Below are 21,651 nucleotides of genomic sequence, written 5' to 3' on the forward strand. Positions count from 1 at the left end.
GCCTCAGAGATCAGGTCAGCCTCTAACTTTTAGCATTTTTTTCATAAAAAGCTTTAGGAACGCGCCGACCTGGTTCCCCAGATCGCAGAGAACTGAACTAGACCAGTCCTCTGGGACTACAGAAGTTCCATGGCCAGTACTGGCCTCACCCTGTTTGCTTGGCCATAATGTACTCAGTAAGTATTCCAAGCCTGTGGAAAACATGATTATCCTAAAGGAAAAAAAAAGAAAAAAAAAAGCCACACACCTTGTAAGACAAAAGCAAGCATTCCTTCTTAGAATCCCAACTCAGTTGAAGTCACCTGCTGCTTCTCACCTTGCAGAAAATGCAGTCCAATATAATGACCAAGCATAACAACCACAAAACAAACAAAATCACAAAATCTTTCCACGCCTAAGCAGTTGCAGAAGTGGAAAAAAAATTACTTAAAATTTACTTACTGGCCGGACTTCACCAGTAGTGTTGGTATACTGACGGGCCAGACCAAAGTCTAACATGTAGCACTTCCTATATGTTGAAGGTAAGCGGCCCATGGCAAAATTGGACTAGACAAAGAAAGAAAGAAAAAAATCAATTTGATACTAGCAACTTGAGTAAGAGTGCATTTGTTAACAAAACTTTATCATATAGCCCCATATGCCTCTGGTGGAAACATAAGTCAAAGAGAAAAATTTTAAGATACATCTTAAACATCATGATTAGAGAATCACTGCCATGTTAAGAAGTTCACTTTGCAGATAAGTGACTGTGGAGTCTCAAAATAACTAAAATTCACATTTTCTTTGCTAAATTTCAGCTGCTATGAGAAAGAGCTACATTTAACATCACTAGCTCTGCAGTTAGAGCTCCGCCACTTGCATAACAGGCTGGAGTTATTGTAGACAAATGCTTCTGTTTGTGATTCAGCTACTAGCATGCATTATTCTGCCCTAACTCCCAGAGTCTCCATGCACTGTATTGCATTACCTAAATTTATTTGAACATTCAGACATCTAAAAAACGCTGGGTTTGGTTCTTAGTAAATAAACTGACAACAAGCAAATGGAGCAGTTCTTTTTTAACCCCCATCTTAAAGTTATATCCTTTACCATAATGGATGGCTGCTAAAGGATTTCTGGCCAGTCACATTAGTGACTGATGCCTCACCTAGGCAGATGACCAACATCGTGACAGTGTTTCCGACACTGGAAACTGTGCTCCAATTTTTTTGGCAATTGCTAAGAAAAGATTAAGAGGACTATTTAGCTAAGTCAAATACATGAAATAGCATTTATTCAAGTGATGGGTCATAGAGCAAGACATCCTTTCTGAACCCCTGTTATAGTAATAATTGGTTGGACTCCAAATGATTGTTCAAAATTAGATTGCTTTGTCATGTGATCTTGACTGGTACAAGTCTGACTGACACCTACTAACCCACCATGAAGCAGCCTCTGCTGATAAAAACTAGTTTGCTATGCACTTAAAGGAATGACAATACTATATTACTATTTTGTACTTACAGAAATTAGCCAATGTGTTGGCCAGTGGGAGTGTGCAAGGAGGCCTAAATGCCTCCACTGAGACCTGCCCATATTCAGACTGTCTTTATTGACCCAAGCAGAACAGACAGACATACAACCAAAAGGAAAATTTCCAAAACAACATACAGGCTTGATGTCACGATGCAGGAATCCCACAGAGTGAATGGCTTCTATTGATTCCAGAATCTGTTTGCCTAATCGCAGCGTTGTGCTCAGCGTGAAAGTCCCTCGAGGCTGACTCCTTCTGAGATCTGCAAGATTTCGCCCCTGAAATAATCAATAAAACACTTAAACCATCACATTAAAGCATAGCATTTCACAGCTGCAAGTTCTAACACGCATCCCCAAAAAGCAGAAATGCTAATCAAACAGGTGCTCATCTTATGCCTCCTTTATTTCTTGTATATGATCTTCCAATACCTCCTTTTAACTTTTAAGTGATGTATTTGCTGATATGAAGATACCAGACCATTATCTTGGGAAGTCAGCTGATGTGCTATTTGGGAAATAGGCATGGCATGGACAGCAGTACCTCAGACTGTATGAGCCCAGCATCTCCTTACTGTTAAACCCAGACTATATAGAAGGTGATTTAAGAACAACCTTTGTCTGTTCTCTGGGCCATCTAAAGATTAAAGCAGTACAAATATGATAAGCAGGTCATGAAGCCACTATCTATTACAGCTCATAGAAGCAGTTTCCTCAGAAACTCCCTAGCACACAAGTGTCTGGCTCAAGCTCAAGTCAGCATTGTTGTGGCAACACCACAATGGGGAAAGGTGTCTATCAAGAGAATCATACCCAAAATCAGGAGAGGAGGATTTTTCCACTGAGTTAAAAAATACTTATTAAAAAATCAGTAGTTTACCTCCAGTTAATTACATTTCTGGGGAGAAAATGTCTACCAGCTGTGCATGAAAATAAGGACTATTTAGCAAAAAAAAAAAAAAAAAAAAAAGACAGACTAAACACCAGACAAATCACAGTATTCTTTGATCTCTGTCATCTCAGTTTTCCCTATACCTCTTTAGATTTGTAAAGAGAAAGAAGGTGTTAAAATGAGTATATTCTATGGCAGAGTGCCCTTCTAATCTACAGAACTAATGCATTTATCAACTGATCAAAAACATTAGGAATAAGAGTTCACTGTTTCAGAGAACATGCATCAAGAACAAAAGTTATAGGGACATGCTGATTATCACTATACTATAGAATCTCTTGATTCTGCTTCTGCAAAGACATACATGCTTATAATACAAGTCCAGATGTATTCAAACAAAATTCACAACAGAAGATATAAAAAAGATTCCAAACATTTGACAAGAGAACACAGATTGTTCTCCAAACCAGTGAAATGCCATCTATTCATCCACCCATTTCGAGTTCTCAAGTTATTTACAGACTTTAAGGGGCCAACTGCAACTGGGTCTTTTAACGTATGACTAGTTCCTCAAATTGGTTTGACCCGTGTTTCACTTCAGGGCTCTGTCCCTTAAACAACCACACTTGATACAGGTCAGCTAATACAGATACAGCCAAGCCGCAGCAACCGGCCCAGGTTTGCTCCTTAGCATGAACAAAATAAGACTAAGCTACTTCTCTACTGCTTATCTTTTTTAATTTCTGTGACAGTTTACTAGAGGCAGCACAGATTTGTCACCGCTATCCTGAAAGATCCGAGTTGCTGAATTGACAGCAGATCTTTCTTTCCACTGTAAAGTGGTTCCTTGGACACCAACTCTCTTATCCAATGATAATAGGGAAAGGCAGATTTTTTTCAGAGCCACACACTGAAATGTGCCGCAACTCTCCCTAGCTGATTTGGGAGACAGTCTCAGACACCTGCTCTCCAGAAACAACCCAAGGCACGTGAATATCCAATACTGCCTCCATGAAAAGACAGAAAATGAGCATTATTTTCCAAATAAGCACCATCAGGCTGGCTAAGAAACAGCAGATTCAATGAGTTGCAAAGCTTAGAGTGGACACCTCAATCCCAGTGACTGAAGAGAAAGGGAGAAAATTGCAGTATACAACAGTCAGAGGGACACATGATAAACCATGTCTCAGCAGACCTTGAAGTTGAAGGAGAATTTTAGCCTGAAGAGTGATGGTGCAAAACTAGCTAATGCTTCAAGTATCAAAGTCTTCATTTGCAAATAATGAAAGGCTTTTTAGCTCTGCCTACTCTATGAGCTCAGCTACATAGTCAAGAACAGGCTAGAAAGTAAGAGATTTCTGTGCAGAGTTTTTTCCAAGGTATAGTCATCTTCATCAGGCTTGTTAAGGACAGGATTGGGGGGTTAGAAGCCTTGCTGTTCCATGAGCTCTAGATTAGCTCTTTCAAGAATCATATTCACACTCACACTGCAGCAGCAGCAATAGCCAGGGTTGTTTAGAGAGCAAAAGGTTTTTTCCATCTGTAACAGCAGTTGGGATGCCAGCAGTGCATAAAAGGCAAACCCAAGCACCAGGAATTTACTGGTTTTATATTTCTGCCTTGCAGTAGAACTATGCTTCAAAAGAATCAAAAGTTTATTTTAAAGAAATACTGGGGTCTGCTGGTGTCTATTTTACTTCATTTAGCATTCACCAATGAAAAATAACCTGCCAGTTTATGCAGCAGCTTAATTCTCATTACTTAGTGCTTCAGCCTTCCCACTTTCCTTCGGCATGTTCTATCACCCAAGTTACACATAAAGAAACATGACATGGGCTGGAAGATCTTCAGGGGAAGGGTAGGCTTGTATTGTATAATCACACAGTGCTTTGCACAGCAAAGCCCTGATCATACAAGCTGTAAGAGAGATAGGACAAGTTCCCTGTCAACTCTTATGACAGGTGCTGAAACAGGCCAGCTTCCAAGGCAACTGTGTCAGAAAGAAGCACCTTTAGTTTGAAAGTATTCCCCTCGAGCCAGGGACAATCTCCCTCTCCTTAAAGGCCTTTCTTCCATGTGTTTTTGACTCAGCCATCTCTTCCCACTTGTTCCCTTCCAACTCTTTCTCCTGTGACTGCATGCTGTAAAAGAAAGCGCTTTCGTGAAAAAGAAAGCTGTTTTCATGACAGTACCACCATATTTGGGGTCTGAAGATCTAACTATATATGTTTTTTGGTGAAATTTCATGCTGAACCATGCAGAGGTCCCTGCAGCTCCTGCTGTTACTGTGGCTTGTGTAGACACTCATGTAAGACTTCAGCTGGCTAACTCCGATAGGAGTAGCTGGCTGTCTAGCAGTACAGTCCCCATGTGCTAGCTACCCAAGTATTTACCCATACTGACTTAATATCAGCAGTGTTCAAACAGGAGAAAACACTTTCACAGCAGAAGCCAAGCTACTGCTGAGCTTGGTAGAGACAGGGGAGCCAGAGATCACTCCTTTTCACAGGGAAGACTGTGCTGCTGGTGTGATACCACCGGCTCCCACAGCACTCTGAGCTCTGATACAAGACATATATTTTGAATGCTGCATCACAGAGCTCAGCAGGAGATATTTCAAACAGCTGCCACTGCTGCACGATACTGTGGGTAGCTCCTGCAAGCATTCTGAATCGAGTGCTTTCCCCAGAATATTGAGAGAAAGCCATCTTAAACAGAGAAGGAGAGCTATGAAATATCTTAGCGCATCTTGACAACTGGAGCGATCCCAAGGGATATCACAGCAACATCACCCGTTCTCACTGTCTCCCATTCCACCCACTTTTTATCTACAACAAAGTCTCTACACCAGTGCTTGGCCTTATTCTCTCACTGTAAATCCTTCCCTGTGATGCCATCTCCATAGGACAGGGTGGAGAGGGGAAGCACAGAACTCACCTGAAGCTGCATGACCACATAATTAAATTTTTCATTCCTTCCACAGCCAATAAATCTGCAAACATGATCCTTCCCTGAAAAGAAACAGAAACATACAGAATGGAACAGAAGATAACAATCCTGTGACCACGATTTTTAGAAAAATGGTTTCTGATCAAGGGCTTTTAACCATAAGTGACATCAGGCAGCGAGTTTTGCAGAACAGACTGATTTTGTTTGTACTTCTCAGTCTCGTAGCTCAGGATAGTACTGACATTCAACAAGAAAACCACCTGTGAAATAGCCATGAGTGGAAATCAGTGTCAGGGATCCTTGAATCCTCAAACTGCCACAGGGCACAAGTGAGAGTGTGACAAACCGCAGTTTATACCACCACCACGAGCATGCAACACCACCACAGCCACCACAATCCCTGAACTAAACCACGGGTAGCGCACATGACCACATGGTTTACAGGTTCACTGGCAGCACGCTTAAGCTCATTACACCAACTTTACTCAGTAAATGCTGGCTTTTACACACCACCACTACACTTGCCTATTAGCATTGCTTACCTTGAACAGCTAAACTAATGCTACTTCAATATGGACAAACTCTAATTTTAACAGTCGGAAACATCTGGAGAAGAAAGATGCTTATGGAAAAACTCCATTGAAACATTAAAGCATTTTCATAATAAAAGAAGGAAATAAACCTGGGCAATTTCATGTTGAGTTCTGGCGTGGTGTTAGAAGTACAAACTACACCTATTCAGGCAAAATCAAAACCAACCAGCCGCCCCCTGCCCCAGCTAGTCCTCTAGGTTCATTCTCTGTGGTACAAAAGTGCTGCTGTTGCAATGTCTGCATTTCATCACATGGCACCAGGCAGGACCTAACTAAAAAAAAAAAAAAAAGCAGAAGGAGCAGAGGCTGTGGTTTCAGATCCTGACCTGTAAAGGATTTGTGATAGCGTGCTCTCTGTATTAGCAAAAGGGAAAGTACGATGCATGCGTTTCTCTAACAGCAGGCTACTGATAACAGAGTAAAGGTTGATGCACACCACAATGGTGAACAGTTGGTTCCTGGTGGGGTTTCTAAGCAGGGAAGAGGGTGAGTATCATTGCATAGCTTTACCCTGTATTTCTTTGTAGCACTTGAGCAATGGTGATCTTAATTAGTTTTTAAACCAAAGCTTATTGTTCGATACTTCCCACTTTTAAAATAAAAAAAGGAAGAACATGAACATAGACAGAAATCAGTAACTGCACTGCCTGTAACACCCTCGGGACTCTGCTACTGCTCTCATTGTGTGCACCATAGGCCTGGGGCATCAAAAACTTTTGGGGACAGCAAGACGTGACCTGGAGGGCAGCAGGAGACAAAGCAGCAGCTTTCTCACTGGAGAACCAGAGCTTTGACCAGAAGAATATGTACATCTATGGAATATGGAGCTCCATCCCAGTGCTCTTGGTAAGATCATCAAGAGCCCAGCAGCATCCCACAGCAGAACACCCACACTCTCTCTCCTACCACAAGGAGATAACAGAGCTGCTGGCAACCAGAACTGGAGGGACAGAGGCCTTGGTTACCCCTTACTCCCTTTGGAAGAACAGGCTTAAAACAAACCAACCAACAAATCCTAGTATCCACCTATATCTGGTTAGGTAAGCAGGAAGGTTATGTGGCTGCAGATCCTTCATGTCTCTGGCACAGACTTAAGGACCTTGTCCAGTTTCAGAACTGGGAGTGCAAGACCATGCTGAAACCATCAAGGAGTGTCACAAGCCACCATATTTCAGGGAAAGATACTCAGCGATCAGGAAAGTACGCTCTTCAGTATACATCAGGGCAGGCTGCACACTCTTCCTCGATCCTTCTTCTCACACACCAAGCCCTTGTTCCGTATGTGCCCATGAGTACTGGGTGCCACTGGTTTCCTACTCTCTACAAATTCATTGCAAATTCAGTATTGATTTTGACATACAGGTTTTTGGTTTTCTGAGGGAACTCGCTGAGACACTGTCTGGATGTAGCACACATCCTGGCCTGGGCATTACCAAGAAGGGACCATCAGGTAGCCTCAACTGTCCTACATGTCTTCCAACCATGGGTCCCAATACCGATGGCTATGCTGCCTGCCGCTGCGAAGGCAGCCTCAAAGCCAGATTTGTGGCTACAAAGTCAACATATCTGGATAACCTCAGAAAGAACCAGTTACGTTTCTTTAGGAGCTTTTGGTACCTGTGTGCTTCAGCAAACGAGCAAGCTGCACAGGTCTCAGACAGGATGGATGGTCCACACTCATCCCAGACCAGACTCCTTTAAGTCCGTACAGATTCACCCAGACCAGCCTGGCTTACTTACAGACACACTGTGAGTCCCGCTTTGCTTTGTTTTGCCTTTCAGAGCACCAGGAGATGGATATTGAGGCAACAGCCAAAACAATGACTGTTTCTACTGGCAATGAGAGCTACTGTGTAGTAAAAAGGGTAAATTACTCCAACTTTTACTTGTTTTTATTGTTTTAAATAATTGCAAAGCACTGATATGCAGGACACCGTGTGCTTTTTATTGCTGTAAAACTAAAGGCAAGAACATTAAAAACCAAACCTCTGACAGGGAGAACCTGGCCACCTAAATAAATAATTTCAGCAAAACAGGATTGGTAGTGTCCAATACACTTGACTGTGACTTAAGGCACATCCCTGCTAATTCAGTAGTGCCTCTTCTGATTTTGAGTATATTCCCGAGACTTTTTTTTTTAAATCAGTTTCCTACATAACATTATTGTTTTCTGGATAACAAAATTTTACAGAAAGAAAAAGCATTTAAATTTTTTATTTATTATCTTTGAGAATTGTACGCACACTTAGGCTGACAACATGTTTCCGCTTACTGTAATTTTTTAAAATTACGAACTGACAGTTCTTGATGACCCACATCCCCAAACTGACTTGATTTTATACTGAATCCTCCTTTCCAGCCTAAAGTGGGCTCATACATGACCTGTTGGTCTTGGGAATTTAGGCTCTCCCTAGAACAGCTCTCCCATGCACTATTGTGCAACACAAGCAACATCAGGAAAAGAAGAAAGGGGGAGAGGGAAGACTGTGCCAATTCCTGCATGAAACAAAAGGAATATAACAGAGTGTAGAGAAAGCAGGCCACATTTAGAAGTGGTGTATGTACAGCCAGCTGGTCATATAGATGGGATAAATGCTTGCAGCATCAACCCCTCTGGGTTTCTGAAGCTTTTACTCATTTTACAACTAAAGGAGGCACCAGGTTACAACTGTTTGCTCTCTCAGAAGAGTTCATGCCATGCTGAAGTAGCAGATGGAGGCTGACAGTCAGGCGTGACTTTGGGATTCCTGCAGATCAGTCCTGAGGCTGATCAGAATTATGAAGCCCGCAAGAACAATCTCGTTAATAACCTCCTGTGCAGCCAGGATGATGGGACTGTCATACTTTCCTTTAAGGCAGCAGGAAATAGCCCTCTTTCCTCACACCTGCCCTCCTTAAGCATGAAGATCATAGCACAGAGAGCAGCAAAGCATGTTTCAACACAGAAAAGTAAGAAAAGGGAAAAAAAGATTTTTCAGGGTATACTTAGTATGGGGAGCTTCGCAACCATTTTACTGCACTAACTGCCAGATCACACTTGCTCCTTTGCTAGACTGTTTCACTGAACAACCACTCTGATAGTACAAAAGATCACTTTAGGAAGTAAGTCCTGTATCTGTGTTTATTACTAAAACAAAGCAGCTATCTTTCAACAAAGTAAGGAACAGAGCAAGAGATTATAAAGAGTTTTGGCCTGTTAACTAACTAACATAGGTTGGTGTCATGGTTTCAGCCCAGCAGACAATGAAGAACCATGTGGCCGCCCTAGTGGGATGAGGAGGAGAAAATAGAATGAAAAGCTTGTGGGTCGAGACAAGGACAGGGAGGGATCACCAATTATGGTGATGGGCAAAAGACAGACTTGACTTGGGGAAAAAAACCAAAGTCAATTTAATTTGTTACCAATCAAATCAAAACAGGATAATGGAAAGTAAAACGAAATCTTAAAACACCTTCCCCCCCACCCCTCCCTCCTTCCCAGGCTCAACTCCACTCCCGGTTCTTTCTACCTCCTCCCACCCAGCGGCACAGGGGGATGGGAATGGGGGTTGGGGTCAGTTCCTCACACGGTGTTTCTGCTGCTCCTTCCTCCTCAGGGGGAGGACTCCTCACTCTTCCCCTGCTCCAGCATGGGGTCCCTCCCACAGGAGACAGTCCTTCACGAACTTCTCCAACGTGAGTCCTTCCCACGGGCTGCAGTTCTTCACGAACTGCTCCAGCGTGGGTCCTTTCCGTGGGCTGCAGTCCTTCAGGTACAGCCTGCTCCAGCGTGGGCTTTCCCACGGAGTCACGGCCATCTTCGGGGGCATCCGACTGCTCCGGCATGGGCTCCTCTCTCCCTGGGCTGCAGGTGGGCATCTGCTCCCCAGCTCCCCTCCATGGGCTGGGGGGGGACAGCCTGCCATCTCACCACGGGCTGCGGGGGCATCAACCTCCTCCAGCGCACCTCCTCCCCCTCCTTCATCACTGACCTCAGTATCTGTACCGGGGTTTCTCTCACATTCCAATCTCCTCCCCTGCTGCAGGTTCCCCTTCTTAAATACGTTATCCCAGAGGCGCTACCACCGTCATCGCTGATGAGCTTGGCCTTGGCCAGTGGTGGGTCCAACTTGGAGCCGGGGAAGCTTCTAGCACCTTCTCACAGGAGCCACCCCTGCTGCTACCAAAACCCCGCCACACAAACCCAAAACAGTTAGAGGAATAAGTCAGCCTGATGCTCATAAACACTGACCTGAGAAAAGTTTCAGAGAACATGTGTTTTATTTTGTTTCATATGCATTAATTTTTCCAAGCATTTAGTTAAAGCAATGTTTTAATGTTTACCCATCGAAAAATATTCTTTCTACTGCTGCCTTTAAACTAAAATGAACATAATAATCTCCCATATAATACTGGGTAAGAAATACAAATATTTCAGTTAGTAAAATGGTCTTCACCATCCTTGTTCTGAAGGAACTTAAAAATTACAGTCAATAACCACGTCCTCATGTATAGAAATAACTTCAAGTATCTGGGAAACCCTTCCACCTTAGGATAGATATTCATCACCTTGTAGAGGTATGATTTAAAACCCCATGTTAATACTTAAAAACTTTCATTACATGAAAAACTTTCATTACACAGCACTTAAAAAATTAAATTATGATCTTTTTTTTAATGTATTTTTCCACATGGATCAATTTCAAACTGCTGGAATCGAACATTCATTCCAATCTTCTACTCATTTAAGTTCTTAAATATTCCTAATGTACTTTCAATACAGCAATGAAACTAATCAAATAAATACTAAGAAAGAAATATGTGATGTTGTTGCAATTTGAAGTATCTATTTTTGGTACCAGACTCCATATTTCCTGCATTTTCACTTGCAGAAAACAAATAACCACTATTCTCCCCAAAGGAGTTCAAGAATTTAATCTTTTAAATTTATGCTAAAATTATTTTGTGATTCATCTCCATAGATGAGCTGTCTCATTGCTAATAGTCCACCCAAAACACTGAAGAAACTTCTACTGCATAGATTATCATAAATCTCATGGCAATTATTGTTACTCTCATAACTGTTACCTTACCAATTCTTGCATTTCCTCTACAGTAGACCAACCCTGACATAACAGCGCGAGTCCAGCAGTGCCCACCAGGATGGCTGCAGGAAAAGGAGGATGTGACATTCAAAGAAAGCATTAGAGAACTGGGTTTGTTCAGCCTTAGGAAGGCAGCAGAGCAGGATCTAACTGCTGGTCGGAGCCACCTAACAGAATAGTGCCGAGAAGATGGAGCCAGACTTTTCTCAGAGGCACACAGAGGCATTGGACACAAGCTGCGATGTGGGAAATTCCCATTAGGTGTCATTTCTTTTTCACCATGAGGGTGGTCAAACCTGGACAGACAGGCTGCAGGATCTCCATCTTTGGAGATCATTCAAAACTTCACTGGAAAAGGCCCAGAGCAACCTGATCTATTTCTTTCTGTTTGGAGCAGGAGGTTGTACTGGAGACCTCCAGAGGTGCCCCCACCAGCCTAAATTACGCTCTGGATCTGTCCATGTCAAACACTCATTTTTCTTTAAGGTCTGCCTCTTGCATCAGCAGCAACCTCTGATCTCTCTAATCACAAGCTCAGCTTAAATCCAGAATCATCAGTCAAATTTCTTTTTATTCAGGTAATACATGAAGTATCAAAACCAACGGTATACTGCTGGCCAAAAATAACCAGCCATGGCACAGCCATCCAGCAGCTCAACCCTGAAGACAACTGCGTAGGAAAAAGCCCAAGTGCTTAGTGACATAACCCACTTGAGCACTTGGCACTGCCACGGTATCTATTATATGCACAGTTGTAGACATGTAGCTATACAATTGCTCTCACTGGCATTTGGAAAGCTGCAGCTATTTCTCATGCTCTATGTTATAGATATAATATACATTTTACATCTATCCTCTTTTTTATTCACCTGTCAATACCAGTATCAGGTTTATCAGCTTACCACAGATTTTGTATTGTGGGGATATTGAATTCACTTCTGTACAAATATTCTAAAGAAATGGAGGATCCATCAGGACTAGAAAATGAAATGAGAGTTATTTTTACTATCTTCTAACTTTACTTGGAAATGGTGTCTGTAGCTTGGCAAAGCTGACTAGCATACAGTTTTCTTTCCTTTGCAGTTAGCAAGTTTCATCTGGCCAGACAAACTAGCTGACTTCAGGGACTTGTCAACTCAGCTAGAGAAAAGGATTTTTGAACATGAAAGAAAACAAATTCTATGCTGGAAGTAAGGCTTAAATAACTACATCATACAACAGTAATCAACTAGGATTTAATCAACTGTGTTAACCTTGCCAGTGTTTCTGTAATAAATGAATGAACTAATGGACATAAAAACAAAAGGCTTCTAATCGAACCGTAAAAGGTAAAACTGCCTGACCTTGCATGGCATAATTTCCTCCACTTGTTTCCCAAGACCACTAAAAACTTTAAGATGAGCAACTGATAACAGATCCCACACAGGGAAAGGCAGAATAGTGAAGGAGTAAGAATTCAACACAGCCTCAAAAAAAAGTGTGTTTTAAATCATCCCATGTCGTTCCCGCATCCTGTGACACCATGGTTGACAAAGAAAACATGTGGCCCAAATGCCAGTTCATTCAAACATCCATATGACTCTTCTACATGGAAAAATGCAGTGCTGGGCAGAGAGGCCAGAGCTACATCAGGTGTCTGAATCTGCCACCCTGTGATAGCCTAAGAACCCGCCAAAGGTAATTTACCCTCCTTTCCAGCCTTTACAGATAGCTTACTTACATCAACCTAGCAAAATACTGTAGAAACATATAAAAGGTGTCTACAAAAGTAACAGAAACTGAATCACAGAGAATTAAGGCACCACTTTAACATGAAAAATTCACATAGGCAAAAAGAAAAGACTAGGACTAGTAAACGAGAAAAAACAAGCAAGATCCCTTTTCTTCCCTTATTTTGTTAGGAAACCCTTACCTGTCCAACCCCTGGCAGTAAACGGGAAACAAGCAACACAGACCTGCTTCACTATCTGCTGTAATAAAATCAGATACTCAAAAACTACAATGCCTGTGTCCAGGCTGCATCTTGCACAGCTACTCAATATGCAGAAGATCTCTGCACTGCAGAATAAAATTAATCAGAGTCCTACGCAATGAGATTGGTTACACTGAAAAGAAGGCATTTACAAAGAAAATGACACACTGAAGAGCGCTTAGGAATATCTGGCTGCTGAGTGAGGTCAAAGGCAAGTACATGGGGCCTCGTAGCCTCATGCCAGGGCAAAATTGCCACTGCAGATGAACAGAAAACAGCGCTCAGCACCAGAAAAGTCTGGCCATTTTAACTGACAATCTGACTGTTAGGCTGCTCCAAGGAGAATCCCAGCAAAAGAAACTGAATGCCGTGGCCACATCCATATTTTGGGGAGCCTGCGGACCAGAAGGCATCTGAAGTGCACACCTTGCAAGCGATCCTTTTGCACCACCCTAGTCTCACAAGCCCTCAGAGTGCTCCCAGAGAGACCTATCAAGAAGTGGGTAAGGACGGGAAGAATACTGAATTCAGAGTGTCTGCTGCTGGGCTTCACACAGCCCCAGCTGAGCATCTAGAGCAGACACAGTGCCTGGTTTGCCATGTAAAGATGGTTTCCACACCCCTCTCTGCAGCAGCCCAAAAGCTAGAGAAAGTAATCCACTGGATTTAATCAGGGATACTGGTTTACTATTTCTGCAATTAAGGCTGCTGTTGGAAAGGCAGACTGACGCTGAGATAGCTCAAGCCAAGCACCTCAAAATCTGTGCAAGAGCTGTTCTAACAGAGCCGTTGCATTTTGATTAACCTCAAAGACCCCAGAGATGGGAAACAGAGTCCAGATAGTATTTCGCAGATGCTCCTTTGCCATCAGAACATTGCTCCACAGCAAATCCAGGGTAGGGAAAAAAAAAGTCACAGAGAGAGCAGGCAGGTTTTAGTCTGTATTCTAAAGGGTTAGAAAAGCACTGAAGATGTGGAAAAACATCTGCTCTTCTAGAAGTGACAGGACTCTTCCTTCCACATGTTCAATGACAGGAAACCATCCCATTTTTTCTCCCCATGATTCCAAAGAACAGGAGTCTCAGAGTCCTGATTTATAATAGCAATGAGGTTTTAAAGCAAGCCCCCATACTGCCTGAAATCATCGCAATTACCACGTGTCAGTGTTGTTCACAGAGTGGCTTTGGGTTACGTAAACTTTTCTGAGCAAAGAGACCCAGAAGCTCCATTCCAGGTGCACACCAAATAGTCCCCAGATCCTAATGGAGACAGTCCAAACCAACAACTGGTCCCTCAGACAGGGGAACCAGATTAAAACTAACCCAAAGCAAATCCCCCAAACACATGCTGTTTATAGTGTAAAATCCCCAAGCCATATATGTTGGAGATGTATAGGCCTGAGCAACTGCTTCTATCCACTGATCTGCTGGTACTATACTGCTCACTAATGTAGACATAACTTAAGAGGGTGAAACACAGAAAACCCAGCCAAGACCCTTCTTGCTCTCTGGATAAGCAAGTTGCTAATTCCCTTAGTCATACACATCTTATTTCCATCTGCTTTTTAACATACGTGATCAAAAGGCTCGTCTGCACAGCAAAACACTTGCAGATAAAACTGAACCAGCAACCTTCTATGCTGGAGACAAGTTGTATCTGCAAGAAGTATTTTGCCAATGCAGCTTAGGCTTGGTTTCAAAATGCTTGACTGCAAAGTAGAAAAGCCCAATAAATTAAAATTATGTGCAAATGGTACAATCATATACAATTATCTCACTTAAAGATAATTTTACAGTAGTGATTAAGGTAATAAAATAAGAACTTGGCACTAAAATAGTGTTCTTCTGACGGAGAAGCTGTATTCATGCAGAAGTTCCCTGTGCAGGTGTGCCAAGCTACCCCTGAAACAGTTTCTGAATTTGTTATAGGTAAGATTTTCATCCCTAGTAGGGCAATTCTCTATTAGCTGTCTATAAAATAATTTTTCTTATTATCTTTTTTCATACTATTACTTTATTATCCCTATACTTATCAACTACATACACACGTTTCTTATTGCTGTACACCATGAATTTTTCATATCATTTCCATATTGCTTGTTACTTATTGCACATTTTAGAGATAAATGTGTACATTAGAATCTATTACTGCAAAAGTCTAGTCTCTGATGCAGTTCCTTGGACTCTCCATGACACCCAGTACCTGGGAACTGCACAGCAGCCTTCTTCAAGGAAGGCAAATTTTCTGATCCTCCAGGTAAAATTTGTCCTGCTTACTCCTTCATCCATGGAAGGGACAGATAAGCCAGAGATAATCAAGCCCAACAGAAGTGGTGAGCAAGTCCTGTAGTCAGGCCAAAAGGGTTGCTCAGGCTGGTGTTGATAAAGAGCAGAGGACTTTACCTACAGCAGACAGTGGGTAACCACATGGTGCGATCTCAAGTAAGAGAGGTCCAAGGTTGTAATCTGTAGCGGCCATTGGTTCTACAACAAGGTATGGTTGCCTGAATGCCACCATGTGGTGAGGATCTGGAAAGAAAGACTTGTTTTCAAATGGTGACTCCTCATGGAAGAGGCCTGTCATCATGAAGGATCCCATCTGCTCGTGCTGCAACGATGATACGGGTAAAATCAGGCACCGTGGAGGATGCAGGCCTCCTTGAGCAGCAAGGACAGTAACACACATTGTGATACTGAGGTCAACATTCCTAATGGTACCAAAAAGAGAATGCAATTTCCCTGTTCCCCAAGCAAGCTTACCAATACACACTGAGAAAACAGCTTTGGTTCAACAGTGCCAAGGCCCTGTCAGAAGAGGGGAGCAACAGGACAATGTAAGCCAAAGAGTGCTTGACAAAGGTGAAAAAAAATAATGTTATCTTGTGGTGCTCTGATTAGAATTGGCCAGATGGAGTAGCACCAGACAGAATGTCTTGAGCCCTTCAAGCCCAGCCTGAACAAGGAAATACTCTACAGCAACTCTGTGGGACCAAGAGGTTCTGATTTTCACTAAAATAGTCCACGGAAGGCAAGAAAAAGACAGAAATTTTGCTGGAAACTTTTTGGGTAAATGTGCAACAACAGGACAACTGAGAGTTTCAGCTCATCACGTGCTTGAGCAAGAAACTCTGTAAGCTGACTTCTCAATCATGTTTTACCCAAAGCCTACAAGGGCACCATTGCCGGTGCTTCCCAGCCCCAAGACAGTATGAAGATTTGGAAGGTTGGTCAGAAGATAATCTATGATCCTTGCAAGTAACAATACAAGTCAGAAAGAACTTTGCCTTTGGCAAAGACATTAATATCTAAACAGATAAAGAAAAAGCACTATACAGCTAGAAAAATCAAATCAAGTAAGAGCAGAACAGAATGACGCTACAGGGCAGTTGAGAGATACTGAAGTGGCAGTGATCTCACATAGCCAAGCACAAGTATCACAGAACCATTTATGTTGGAAGGGACCTCTTGAGATCATCTAGTCCACTTTCCCTGCTCAAGCAGAGACAGCTAGAGCAGGTTGTCCAGGGCCACATCCAGCTGGGTTTTTAATATCTCCAAGGACAGAGACTCCATAACGTCTCTGCGCAACCTGTGCCAGTGTTTGACCACCCTCACAGTAGAAAACCACACAGAGTGTTTATTAGAAGGTATAGAGACTCTCTTAGAAGAGTCATTAACTGATTCGTTCCCCAGTTGTTCTGTGTGGACTGCCTGTGCAGAAAGGACATTGTGCGGGACCTGCAGCTGTGTTCCTTATGTGGCTATTCCAGAAAGTGTCCCAGAAAGTCTGACTGTTGGCAACAGCCTGCAGTCCAAACCGATCAGGAGCTAATGCACTGAGAGGTCGGGCTGTACCCAAATCAGGTCCTGAAATAGGTCTGCAGTATGGGCTAATGGCCAGCCTCTTCTATCCCAAACTCTGTGAAGCTCTAGCTACTTGCAAGACCCTGATCACAAGCTCTGAAAAGAGCAGCAGCTCATTAGTCCTTTAATGTTGGTGTGATACCTAAATAGAAAACAGTAAAGCTGCACTATTTGAGAAGAACTGCAATGCTCAATTCTACCGGAAAAGTACAGAGGAATTTTAGGCAACCCTGTTCCCTCGCTTTTCACCTGGAAAACCATGAACCGACTATATCACCTATGGCAATACCAACTTCCTCCATCCACCAACTGATTGGATAAAATCAGCATCTCCCTTTGTGAAATGTTTCTCACCTCTTCGCAACAGCTCACAAAGAAAACACACACAATACATGAGTCCCCACTCTCTCAACCTTATTTCTTATTTTAACTTTATCATTTATTTCAGTAAGGCATTTGGGGATTAACCTTGAACCAAAAAAGCTAAATTCTTCACAGAACAGCTTGATTTGTAAAAATATGGCTGAAGCAATTTGTCATTCTTAAATGCAGGATAGCTGATGCATAGCCAATTCTGCTGCTTCTGTCTTTTCTGTCCCTTAATATTTGCTAACTGCTTTGCCAAGGGACTTTCCTAATTCCACACGCCACCACTCCCTCTCCCCAGTTACTTGGATCATGCTGTGGACAACTGCGGGTGTTTTTTCAAGCATTTGGTATTCTCACCTATTTTCCAGAAATAAACACTGACAGCAAAGCACGAGTGTTAGTCAAGTCCTTGCACATTTTCTGACGCTAGTTCTGATTTGGTGACTTCAGGTCATTCCTTTCAAGCATTCCCTGCCCTGGAAGTAACACATATTGACACTAGCCAGCATGATAGCATTGTCTCTTGGTAATCAGCTGTTCTACACAGTCACACCCTCCCTTAATTCAGAGCAGTTCCAAGTATACAACCAAATGAAAAAAACTAAATCTCTGCCTTGCTTGCCCTCACTACATTGCTTTCAGACCTCAGCCACCTGCTCTGCTGTTCTCTGGGAGCTCTATGTATCCAGGCCTTTCACAGATCAACAGCAAGCTTCCTCCTAACGACCTGAGTTGATTTCTCCTTTGTTTCAATTCTCTTTACACAGATCAGCTGCACCTATTACAATACAGTGCATTCAAAAAAGGCCTTATCAGTCCTCTCCTCTCAGAAGTGCTGAACTGTAGAAAACTATTTGACCTTCAAAAATAATTCACTGACTTTTACCTAGAGGCTATCTGTCACAAACATTGAGTAACCCCAGTTCCACAAGACCTGCAACAGTCTTACCCTCTAATTTAATCCTATCTCTGGAGATTTTGTGCAAGGGCAGAGGTATAGACACTCACATAGGGCCATAACACTATCTCTGAAACATGCGCCCTGGTGATAAGGGCTCACTGCTTCATGGGAAGGCATTTCCTCAGCCCCCGTGGGAATCCTGCAAAAAGGAACATCCCCTTAAAGGCGTATTATACTAGAACATGTAAACTGTACCTGTCAATAGCTGGCCTTGCCTTCAGAAGGAAATCCATGCACAATGCACTTCAGCAAACAGCAGTTCTCAGTTCCTCAAAGGCAGATTCGGAAATTCCTTATTTATGTCCTCCCCTAGCAATCAGTTTTTAGTAGAAGCCCCCCTCACTGTTCGTTCAGCCAGGAACAACTGCAGCGACACTGCTCCCTTGCACCCTTTGGTGTTAAACTGTACCTCATCAGCATCGCAAAAGCCTTTGGGATACTGACTGGCTTCTTTCACCCTATTCTACTAGTTCACTCCTGAGAATGACTGCGACTTTAAAGATCGGCAGAGGAAGTTTTAACTTTTAGCCTTATTTATAGTTTCACCTAAGCACACAGAAAACAGCATTCTGGCATAAGGCAAGTACCCCTTCAGTGTAATTTCTTAAGTGGAAGCAGGGTTGGACATGAGTCAAGGAAGGCTCCCATTTTGCTACTTCCCAGTCAGTTTGAAACCTGCTTTTAAGCTTTGTTTAGGTTCAACTATAGAAATCGATGGTCCCAGGGCTGACTTCCACATCCAAACCAATATAAAACTGCGTTAGGGAAAATTAAGAATAGGCATATCACTCCAATTAACATAATTCAAAACCACCACTCCCAAAACTAGAAGACCTAAAATCACTTCACATTTTGCTTTCAGGACAGTCACGTACATGACAAATTAACCAGCTGCCAGTTTCCTTATACGTCATGTTATCCACTTTTTGCACTCATCTACTAGTCAACCATTTTACTTTGAGATTCCATCATGCTCACAGTGCTATAGTCACAAACGTTGTCCCGATCTTCTGGGAGGCAATCAGCTACCCTCATTTCTTAGTCAGACATCGCTTGCTCTGTTCCTTATTATCTGATCAGTATCACTAGACTGCACAGACCAGTGTACCAATAGTTCAGTTTAAGTCTCCCCATTGTTCTTATAGCCTGGCTGACAGAAATAGTCCCTGTAGTTGGAACTCACTTGAGTAGGACGCTTTGCAGAATGCAATAACTTTCTGAGCTGAATGACTTAATGTAACATCACATATAGACGGAAGCTGAAGAGAAAATTATAAAAAACATATGCAACTTCAGATTCTAATTGTTAACGTGCACGGTGACCTTTAGCAGTTCCAGAGAGCTTTCTGCCTTACCTTGCAGCTTTTTCAGGACAGCCACTTCCATCTTGAGAACTTGTTTGGGCTGCTGGGCTGATTCCACCTTCAAGGCCACATTCTCACGGGTCAGCAGATCCATTGCCTCATAGATCTCCCCAAAGCCACCGCCACCAATCTTCTTCAACTAGAAAAGTACAAAGAGGTTTGGTACAATGTATAAGAAAGACAACATCAAACTGGCTCTCCCAGAGCCAGGCACTAGCTTCTTTACTGCAGAGGGAGAACAAACTCAGCTCCCAATCTGTGCTGTGCCTGAATACCTTCACTGCACAGCTAGGCAAAAGCCCAGCTACCCGCTTGACTGTGCTATGTATAAATTCTTGGCTGTAACAACAAAGAACAAGCCTAGCAAGTGATGACACATGATACATTTAAAAGCAAATGATAACGCCTATTAGCTCAATAATGTTCTTGCCAAAATTCAAGGAAAGACCCTTCAAGGAGATAGTAGAACCACTATCCAGACCACGGTAGATAAAAACTGTCAATCCCTTTCAACAAACATCTCTGCAGTAAAACACAACCATGGTAGCTGGAACTAATGTTTTCAAGAAATAAGTTAAATGAAGTTTACATCTCATTCACAGGATTTTAAATACAGAACAAAACGTCCACGGTAATATTTTACAAGATGCTTGACCTGCTCTGCTAGTGAGGTTACTTCAGTATCACATTTCAGAGAATTGCCAACTGCATTACCTCAAAACAGTTACATACAAGCCACAAGTACAACTCCATTGTTTCTCATTTTCTCTTTTTTTTTTCCTTTTTAATTTTAAAACACACCAAATGATGCTTTTTGTGTCTCTGAGCAAAATTAAAGACTGTTTCACAATAGAAGGATATCACTACTTGGAAATCAAAACAATTTCAATTGACATAAACTCAAAGATAAAGATGTCTAAGTTTCAGCATATTTAATATGTACCTACTAGAGACAGATCGTCTGCCTGTTCTAGAGTAGCCACCCACTCAGAGAGCAAGCTGGAATCCTCTGACTTTCCTGGAAGGTGATTCCTTGATTCTCCTTCTGCTGAGACTTGACAGCATATGCACATATAGTTATACATATGCATGTATAAGACAGACTCCTAATGTGTTGTAAGTGTCAATGTCTATGCCAGGAAAATTATTTTATATTTGTTTCTCTTAGATATATCTAAAGCATACTATGCTGCCCAGGAACAAATTCAGGTTTACAGCAGAGCTAGATCAGGGCTCCTTTGATCTGCTTAGCATTTGTTCATTGAACCTTGCTGCAGCCCTTTCCTTCAGCATTTTGTGTTCCCTCTGTTCACAAGTGCTCAGGAAGCCCCGAGCGCTGCTTCTTTCCAACAGCAGCAATTAACACTTGAAGGGAAAAAGAAGTTTAAATCAGGCAGATAGTCAAACATGTATCTTACACAACGTTTAATGAGGTTTAGATGATACTTTAGTGTCTTCTGCACCACAGAAGGCCTGTCCTGTGCATCTGTCCAGTTTGCTGAACAAAGGGCCCTGCCTCTCAAGGGCAGGGGTTTTTTTCCTTCTTAAGGTGACTCAAACCATTTGCTTTTCTGGCTCCCAGGTCAAGAAAAACAGCTCTGCATGAAGAAGGTACTATTTTCCATATTAACAGCCTGACTATTGTCTCTGAACCCTTTGAGACTTGCTGTCCGGAGCCATTCTTCTCCTTTTACTTGTTGTTTTTACTCACAACCTTCTACTGGGCTAAACAGGCATATTCATACAGTAAACAGCCCAATAAGTAGGTCACCACATATTATTCATAAATTATTACAGTGCAGTCCTACTTCTACTTGGAAATTCACACTAAATGAGCTGGCTACTAAAAAACCTTTCTATCAAAACAATGCTCCCTTCAGCATAGCAAAAACATGCCAGCTAATACCTCAGGATTCAGTACACAAGATTTTCTGTTGCCTGATGTATTAATGACACAGAAGGGAAAGGGACAGTAAAAGCTGCAGAAGGCAAGAAGTTTAGTCAGGATCTGGAAGGACTTTGAGGAAGATTAAAAAAGTCTCAGTGGGAAAGTGGGTAACATAACAAGCAAAAGTCAACAGTAATAAATATA

The 21,651-nt window shown here is 42.3% G+C and overlaps 1 protein-coding gene across 5 annotated transcripts in view; it reads right to left on the reverse strand.

The window, feature by feature from the left end:
- TTBK1 (tau tubulin kinase 1) overlaps nucleotides 1-21,651 on the reverse strand; it is a 121,006-nt gene that overhangs the window by 75,624 nt on the left and 23,731 nt on the right. For 4 of the 5 annotated variants that reach the window (XM_030034863.2, XM_030034862.2, XM_030034861.2 and 1 more), the window contains exons 3-6: nucleotides 19,551-19,698; nucleotides 5,342-5,415; nucleotides 1,651-1,791; nucleotides 442-546 (exon numbers count right to left, since the gene is read on the reverse strand). In XM_030034863.2, the coding sequence (XP_029890723.1) occupies nucleotides 442-546; nucleotides 1,651-1,791; nucleotides 5,342-5,415; nucleotides 19,551-19,698 (468 nt within the window). Of the gene's footprint in view, nucleotides 1-441; nucleotides 547-1,650; nucleotides 1,792-4,413; nucleotides 4,546-5,341; nucleotides 5,416-19,550; nucleotides 19,699-21,651 lie in introns of those variants that run through there. The other variant, XM_030034865.2, reaches the window with a different exon arrangement.

Source organism: Aquila chrysaetos, chromosome 13 (genome assembly GCF_900496995.4).
Source record: "Aquila chrysaetos chrysaetos chromosome 13, bAquChr1.4, whole genome shotgun sequence".
NCBI classification, from domain to species: domain Eukaryota; kingdom Metazoa; phylum Chordata; class Aves; order Accipitriformes; family Accipitridae; genus Aquila; species Aquila chrysaetos.